Consider the following 8,803-nt stretch of genomic DNA (forward strand, 5'->3'; position numbering starts at 1 on the left):
ATATATATATATATAAACATTTTAATTAATTAATTTTTGTCATTAATAAATGTGTTAGCATTTATAATAGAATATAAAACATAAAAGAAAACAGCAGTTTTAAATTGAAATAATATTTCACAATATTACTTTTATTTATTTATTTTTTTACAAATTTTTGATCAAATAAATGCAGCCTTGGTGAGCATAAGAGACTTCTCTCAAAAACATTAAAAAGCCTTACTGACTTTTGAACAGTAGTGTATGTTTAAGTACCCAGGGTCCATAATTAACTTTGGTTGATTGATTCTTAAAAAAAAAAACACATTGAGATTATAGTACTTTGACTTAATGCGCTTACATTAGATGAAAAATTAGAGATGTTGCAATTTAAATCATGCACTTTGTTGCAATTCCTACTACCAGCCAAATGGCCACTAACAATTTAATTTATCCAAGGCCAAATGTTAATTCTGGACTCTGAATAAACAAACATTTCATGCAAACACATCATTCAACGCTGTACGAATGACCACATATTACACAACAGAGACATTACAAACAAGATGACAACTATGGTTATTAGGAGGAACACAAGTGTTATACAGTGCCTTTTCAGCAACACTGTGGAATTAAAAGAAAACATTAAAGATTAAATCACAACCCACTCAAACGTCTTGATGAGATCTTCTGTGTTCATAAGTGTATTAGAAATCTAACCTCACCTCTTCATCACTGTTGTTGTGTTCCTCCGACTTTCCGGCTTTCTTCTTCTCTTTCTTTTTCTTCTCATCCTCCTTCTTCTTCTTGTCCTTGTCGGGCAGGATGTCGTCCAGCCAGGCCAGATCATGCTGCGAGAAGATCAGGTCCAGCATCTTCCTCACGACCATCAGGCCCAGAATCTGACGGAGGAACCGGTCACATGACAACAGGGCAAGAGAACGCATCCAAATGCAAAAAAGCAAATGAAATGCTTATAATGCTTTGAGAGTCACAAATGGGTGAAGAAAAATCCAGGTCATATATTATCCCACAATTAAATAAAAAAACAAACAGTGTATATAAAATTTAATATTTGGCATAAAGAAAATAAAACCTGTTTTAGGATCTTTTAAATGGTTTGGCACTATGACATTATTTGAATGAAAATTAAGCAATTTTCAATAGCTATAAAATTTTTCAGAATCAAAATAAAATGCATGCTACATGTCCATATTACTATTCAGGGAGAGTTGCATGAAAACTTCAGGTCACATTTTGTCACAAAATAAAGTTAAAAATAAAATAATAATAAAAAATGTCATCGATAAAATAAAGCCTATTTTAAGATCTTTCACATATTTTGCAGTATGACATTATTTTCATGGAAATTAACTATATTTTCAACATTTATTAGCTTTTTTTCCTTTAGATTCTGGGGTGAAATATGACCTATATAACCAGCACTCGCACCATGACAGGGAAAATGATGGCGGCCACAGTGGACTTGAGGATCCAGAGGACGGCCAAACAGATGATCTGCACCAGAGTGAAGAGGTGCACGCGCCGCAGCGGTACGTGCCGCAGGAACACAAAATCTGGCTGGTGCTTGGCTGGCATGAGGAACAGCTTCATCCTCTCCCAAAACTGAACAAAACAGGGAAACTCTGGTGAAATCTACTGAAGGAATAGTTCACCCAAAAATAAAAACTTGCTGAAAATCTCCTCACTCTCAGGCCGTACAGGATGTTAGATGAGTTTATTTCTTCCTCAGAACAGATTTGGAGAAATGTAGCATCACTTGCTCAATAATAGATCCTCTGCAGTGAATGGGTGCCGTCAGAATGAGAATCCAAACAGCTGATAAAAACATCACAATAATCCACACCACTCCAGTCCATCAGTTAACATCCAGTGAAGTGAAAAGCTGTGTGTTTGTAAGAAACAAATCCACAATTAAGATATTTTAACTTTAAACCATCGCTTCTGGTCAAAATAGGAGTCCATAATAACGCTTCCACCAGTGAGAAAGCTCATCCCCTGTTGTCCTCTCACATCACAATCCATCAACATATTAGTTTAGAACAGTTTTGATCTGGATTCACTTGTAAACGGTTCTTGATCTGTGTATATTTCTGTCCTTTTTCACTGGAGAAAGCAATATTATGGATAGAGGACTCATATTTTAGCCAGAAGTAATGGTATGAAATTAAAAACATCTTGATGGATTTGTTTCTTACAAATCTCACTTCTTACTTTCTTGATGGACTGGAGTGGTGTGGATTATAGTGATGTTTATATCAGCTGTTTGGACTCTCATTTTGACAGCACCCATTCACTGCAGAGCATCCATTGCTGAGCAAGTGATGTAATGCTACATGTCTCCAAATCTGTTCTGATGAACAAACAAGCTAATTTACATCTTGTATGGCCTGAGAGAGAGTACATTTTCAAAGTACAGTAAATTGTCATTTTTGGATGAACTATTAAATCTGAACTACAGATTTACAGAGCCACATGTACCTGAATGCCATGGAGAGAAGCAACGCCCATGTACAGGAAAACACCATACAGCACAGGCATAGGGATGTACTGCGCAGAAATACAATTATTTGTACAGCACTGAGAAAACAAATGAGCATGGTTTCATTTAAGTAAAGTAAGACCGTTTTGATTACCTGCAGTATTGGTGCAAGGAAGACAGAGACTCCAGTGAGGACAAACACCAGTACGCCCGTGAGTCTCTGTTCCCTGCAACAAACACAAACATAATGCTCCTCACAACTACATGACAAAGTACTTGTGCTAAATTCTACACAAGAAGTCTGGTTTTGACTTACCGCACACCAAGAAACTGTGGCTGCTCACCAGGAGCGCTGGACTCACTCTCCATCTTCAGAGAGTCGATGTGGGCGATGGAAATGACTGTGGCTGCCACGTACCAGGGCAAACCCATGAAGGAGCAGACGGCCATGAGGATGCCCACCCAGAACAGGTCCAGATGATAACCACAACCTTTCTGCTCAGGTAAAATGGGAAGAAGACATTTAGCAATGCTTCATGGAACAACAACACTACTGTCAATGGACATAGATGCATATTAAATATTCCAAACTCAACATTGTGGTGCTGCAGTATTGGGAATTGGTCACTGAGGAGTTTCTTTACAGTACCTACGGTGTTCTGAGAGTGGGTGCTAGCCCATGATAATTTAGTATTATTAATATACAATTACAGCATTTATAAATTTTTTTAATTAGCTTCCATTTTTATATTTTAGGTTTAGTAATTATGTTATGTGCGTTTGTAATTTTTTCCCTTCATATTTCTATTTAGGTGTAGTTTCTTTTAATTTTGAAATAAAAATGTTATTTATTGAATTTGAATTTATTTACTTAATTTATTTAGTAATTTTAGTACTCCAGCTTTAAACTTAATAAAAAATTAAATGAAATTAAAAATTATTTTGCATAGAGAAAACAAAGCCTATTCAATTAAATTTTTTTTAAATTAGGATTTAATTTGCAGTATGGTGTAATTTTCATGAAAACTGAGACTATTTCAACAATTTTAATGTTTTTCAGAATAAAAATATTTAGCATTGAAAAAAATTAAGCTTATTGTAGGATCACTGAGATGTCATATAAAATAAAATAATTTTGCATAGAGACAACAAAGCCTATTTAAGATTTTTTTGATTATTTTGCAGTATTTCAGAATAAAAATATTTAGCATATAAAAATAAAGCCTATTTTAGGTGTAAAATAAGTAGTGCTGTCAAACGATTAATCGCGATTAATCGCATCCAAAATAAAAGTTTTAGTTTACATTGCACATGTATGTGTACTGTGTATATTTATTACGTATATATAAATACACACACATACAGTATATATTTGGAAAATATTTACATGTATATATATTTATATATTCATATTCTTATATTTTATATTACATATAAATATATTTAATATATAAACAACATATTTGTCTTAAATATATGCATGCATGTGTTTGTATTTATATATACATAATAAATATACACAGTACACACACATATATTACGTAAACAAAAACTTTTTTATTTTGGATGCGATTAATCGCGATTAATCGTTTGACAGCACTAAAAATAAGATATTTAGCATATAGAAAATGAAGCAAATGAAGTTATAAAATATAATTTTAGTTATAGTTTTGACAGGGTGTTTTGCATGCTTGCTGGGGTGTGAAAATGAGAGCTGCTAGTAAGTTGCAAAGGTGACGTTCAGCACCTTCAGTTTGTTTTCTTTTCGGTTGACGATGACAGCCGTGATCTGCTGGTCCATGAAGATGAGGATGGTGACCAGAAGAGCAGGTGCAAAACTGGCCAAGCACATCCACCACGGGTTCTTCCCAAAGGGCATGACGATCCAGCCGCGATCCGGCCGCGTCGGCTGCACAGACACAACAACACTGATGAAAGCACAGCAGTAACCAGCGGATGTCACTGAAATCACATGCTGTGTTTAGTAAAGCACAGTGGATTAATGTGATGTTAGTATATAATCATTGTGAAAAAGCTCAAACAGATGCAGTCGGGAGGTAAAGAAAGATACGAGCGTATCTGTAGCACAACGTACCTTGAATTCGGTTGGCACAATCAGTTTAGGTGTTTTAAGCCCCATTAACATATCAAGACCAACAAATGTCATGATTGACGTGAAGATTGCAAAATCACTGATGAGCTTCCGAAGCTGCACATTTACAGAGGAAAAAAGAAAGATAAAGATGGAGAAAACTAAAACTAGAGGAGATCAGAGGCTTTATAAGAGAAAAGGCCGGTAGATTTGAAAATGCAGCAGTAACATGTTTGATGCCTTCAAGTCGTTCTGGGAATTTGTTATGAGTTTCAGCAGACATAAATACATATTTATTTTCAAATGCAATATGATTTTTGTATGTTGTTTGTTTTCAGATGAAATTTTTTAACTGAATATTTAAATGTAATTATTATACTTGTATGGTCTCATGTTCATATTTTAATTATACATAAAATGAACTGAATTTAATGTATTTCATTTAAAATTATAATCATTTTATATGTCTGTGTACATGTTGTACATGTACTATATTTTATGTCCTCTGAAACACTTTTCTGATTCAATATTTCATAATATTGCATTTAACAAAAATATTTATTATTACCAAAAAATTATTAAATAATATTCTTACCAATACTATTATATAAGTTTTAAATAAAATAAAATGCATACAAACAAAATGTAAAGATCCACATTTACAATAAGAAATATACTTATAATCAATACAAATGTACTTTCACCAAATTTGGGAAGCCAGGGCTTATAGAATAATAATAATAGTAGTAATAATAATAATAATAATTACTTAATTATTAAACATTATTATTATTATTATTACTATTACTATTATTATTAATTGTATTCAAAAATTATTATTATTATTATTATTCATTGTAAAAATATTTCTGTTACTAATTATTATTATTATTAGTGGTTTTAATAATTATTATTAATCACTATTTGTAATCAGTTGAAGACTTAAAATTATTATTACTAATAATAATAATAATAAAAAATAATAATAATACCTCCTTTTGAATTATATTTATTTATTTATTTAATTCTTGGAATAAAATGAAATGGTGAATTAAAAAAAATCCAGAATTTGCCACTTTATAATATCTTTTGGTGCCACTTATGCGCTTTTCTCTTATACACAATGATGACTTGAAAGCAGCATTTCATTCAAATATAACCAGTTTAAAAAGGCAAGTCTTCTTCTGTATAACAAAGACCGAGAAGACAACACATGCTGGACCTTTATCTGGGTGGGCACATGCAGTTTGGGAGTGTCCAAGGACATCACATAATCCAGAGCACAGAAGACCAGGATGGATACAATTATGGCAAAATCTGCTATCAAGGTGCGACACTTGGAGAAAAACAAGAAACAACCAGAAGTTGAGGGACAGCGGTAAATACAATACAGACTGGCAGAAGGAAAACGTGGTAGTGTGTTGACATGGAAGGGAAATACACAGTTTTCCAACCTTTGTGGGGAAGTAACGGCTGGCCTTGAACTTTTTGAGCGAGATGGTCATGGAGTAAGTGCCGAAGAACAAAATGAAAGACAGCATGGCCAGATCAGGGACGTATTTGCAGGATTTGCCCACCAGGGAACCGCCAAAACTCAAGCACTCTTTCTTACTCAGCTGATTCCAGTCCAGAGCAGAGAAGTTGAACTGAGCGGAGGAGTGAGATCATGTGTGGACAAAGACAACAAGAGCTAAAAGTTATCGTGATACTTGTTTTGAAGAAACCCTGATGTTAAGCACAGCTGCAGCTCACCATAGAGTAATCAGAGATGTTTTCTAGGCCTAATGGAGAGGAAGCGTTGAGAACCAATGGAGACACTACAACAGAAGATAAACAAGCACTAATAGAGTTTTTATGTTAATTGACGAGAAATACTGTCATTCCCAAAATAAGATATCAAGAACATCTTATACAGATGTCCACATGGTAGTAGCCAATACTTACGCCAGTCAGCAGCCAAATTGAGTATGGGCGACAAAAACAAATATGATACACATAAGTTGCAGTGGTCAGATGTAACAAACCAATACATCATCCAAAAAAGTCAACTTAAATTTTCCTTAAATTTCTGAGTAAAACCAAATATTTAACAGAAACTATTTTAAGACGGGTCTTGATTTTATCTGGAATGTGAACAGTGGTTGAATGCAGGATTGCAGTCATTTGTGGAGATGAAAAAAAATGACTAATTGTAGTCATTTTAGTTGACCAAAATTATTACTTTTAAAAACTAAAATAATTACTAATGAATTCAAATCAATTAGTAAGACAAGAAAATAAGGACTAAATTTAAAGGATATTCTCATCAAAAGACAAAAATTATGGCAAAAAATGGTGCAAAAATTATGCTCATCAATAATAATAATCATTTTCTTTATCTTAATTTTTGACTTTTGATAAAAATATAATTTAAATTCAGTCAGTATTTTGTGTCATATCACAGTCATCTGTGGAGATAAAAAATTAAACAGCTACAGTCATTTTAATTGATTAAAATTATTAAATATTAATATGACAAAATATGATGGAATAAAGGATTTTTTCATCAAAGGCAAAAATATGACAAAATGAAAAATTACCCTGAAAATATCCTGGAAAATTATTATTATTTTTATTTAAAATGTTATCATCAAAAAATATTTGTATCAATATTAATAAATATTATTATTAAGGATAATATTATTATTAATAATAATAATAATAATAATTACATATGTTTATATTTACATTTAATGATTTACATTCAGTTACATTTAAATAATACATTGTTTACTAATAACAAATGTTACTATTATGAATAATAATGATAATAAAACAATAATAATAAAATAATAATGAAAACAAACCTTGGAATAACATGCACTGATGAATCATTTTCAAAAAGACAAAGCAAATATAAAAAGTATTTTAGAAAGTAAAATTATACAAATGAAGAAAGTAAACGGGGTCAGACTCAGACTTGACGTGAATAATCCCACCAAGCCTGCCTGAGGTTGAGGCTCGTTGGGTCAGGGGTCAGGGGTCAGACTCACCTTGATCAGGAGCCTGGCAGTCACACCTGTAGCTGCTGATGTAATCTGGCTTGAAGTCTCGATTGATGGGGTAATAATTGAAGATACTCATCATTTTCTTAAGGGCGTCAGAGATGAAGATGAAGGAGATGAGGCTGGAGAAGCCCTCCTCGGTGAAGCGCGTCATGTACTTGATGATGTAGCTGGCGTCTGTGGCCACCAGGATCAGACACTGGAGGCAGGAGTGCAGGCCGATCCAGAGCCGGATCTCCATGTAGTCTATGTCATTGTTTCTGAACACAGATGACAATGAAGAAACAAACTCAACGCAAGACTGCCGACTCACTTAATTCAGTGATTTTTTTACATGCGTTTCGACTTCACTAAATCACAGGATGTCCTGCTCACATGCTGAACTCATACAGCAGCTTTTCAAAGATCAGTATCGGTCCTGTAGAGCTGAGGATGATGAGGGGTTGACCGCTGAAGAGGCAGAAGACCACGCCGGCCAAAGCCGTGCCCAAAAAGCTTTCCATCACACCCTGGAAGTCAATGAGACACATCCAAAAATGAAAGGACATGCAGACAGAAAACTGTAACTAAAAGGAGAAAAAAAGCAAATAAAGGAACAGAAAGACTTTTTCAAAGAAATTTTGAACACTTTTCAAATTTCAAATGCTTTGTCAATAAATTTCATGAAATTTAACTTAATATATTTTTTATTTAAATTTATTAAAATACATTTTAAGAAGCCTGCTTATTGTGGACACCAATTTCTGCCACATAAGAAAAAAAGATCATGCTTTGGTAAACCATAAAAGTCAAAATTATGACATCATTATTATGATATATTATGACAATTATGACATAAAACGTCAATTATGAGATACCAAGTGATAAGTTTGAGATAAAAAGATTATGACATCAAAATATTGAAATTATGAAATAAGTCGAAATGACAAGATATTATAGTCTAAATTATGACATAGCAAGTCATGATTATGATAAAATGTTGATAGTAAAAGTCGATTGTGACATAACAATTCTACATTTTTGTGTTAACTATGACTTTTGATATCATAATTTTGTCCTTTTATCTTATAGTTTTGTCTTATGTCAAAACTTCGACTTTTTGTGTCATTATTATGATTTTCCAAAGCAAGATTTATATATATATATATATATATATATATATATATTAGGCTTGCCGCGATAGAC

General features: G+C 33.0%; 1 protein-coding gene across 7 annotated transcripts in view; it reads right to left on the bottom strand.

The window, feature by feature from the left end:
• The window catches only part of slc4a5b (solute carrier family 4 member 5b), a 28,104-nt gene that overhangs the window by 1,489 nt on the left and 17,812 nt on the right, over positions 1-8,803 (bottom strand). For 3 of the 7 annotated variants that reach the window (XM_016554419.1, XM_016554418.1, XM_016554413.1), the window contains exons 12-22: positions 7,994-8,127; positions 7,607-7,878; positions 6,327-6,391; positions 6,029-6,220; positions 4,578-4,691; positions 4,230-4,391; positions 2,799-2,977; positions 2,637-2,709; positions 2,482-2,550; positions 1,432-1,605; positions 705-881 (exon numbers count right to left, since the gene is read on the bottom strand). In XM_016554419.1, the coding sequence (XP_016409905.1) occupies positions 705-881; positions 1,432-1,605; positions 2,482-2,550; positions 2,637-2,709; positions 2,799-2,977; positions 4,230-4,391; positions 4,578-4,691; positions 6,029-6,220; positions 6,327-6,391; positions 7,607-7,878; positions 7,994-8,127 (1,611 nt within the window). Of the gene's footprint in view, positions 1-590; positions 604-704; positions 882-1,431; positions 1,606-2,481; positions 2,551-2,636; positions 2,710-2,798; positions 2,978-4,229; positions 4,392-4,577; positions 4,692-5,796; positions 5,911-6,028; positions 6,221-6,326; positions 6,392-7,606; positions 7,879-7,993; positions 8,128-8,803 lie in introns of all 7 variants that reach the window. The other 4 variants (XM_016554420.1, XM_016554414.1, XM_016554417.1 and 1 more) reach the window with 3 other exon arrangements.

Source organism: Sinocyclocheilus rhinocerous, unplaced genomic scaffold, assembly GCF_001515625.1.
Source record: "Sinocyclocheilus rhinocerous isolate Xijiao unplaced genomic scaffold, SAMN03320098_v1.1 scaffold886, whole genome shotgun sequence".
Classification (NCBI taxonomy): domain Eukaryota; kingdom Metazoa; phylum Chordata; class Actinopteri; order Cypriniformes; family Cyprinidae; genus Sinocyclocheilus; species Sinocyclocheilus rhinocerous.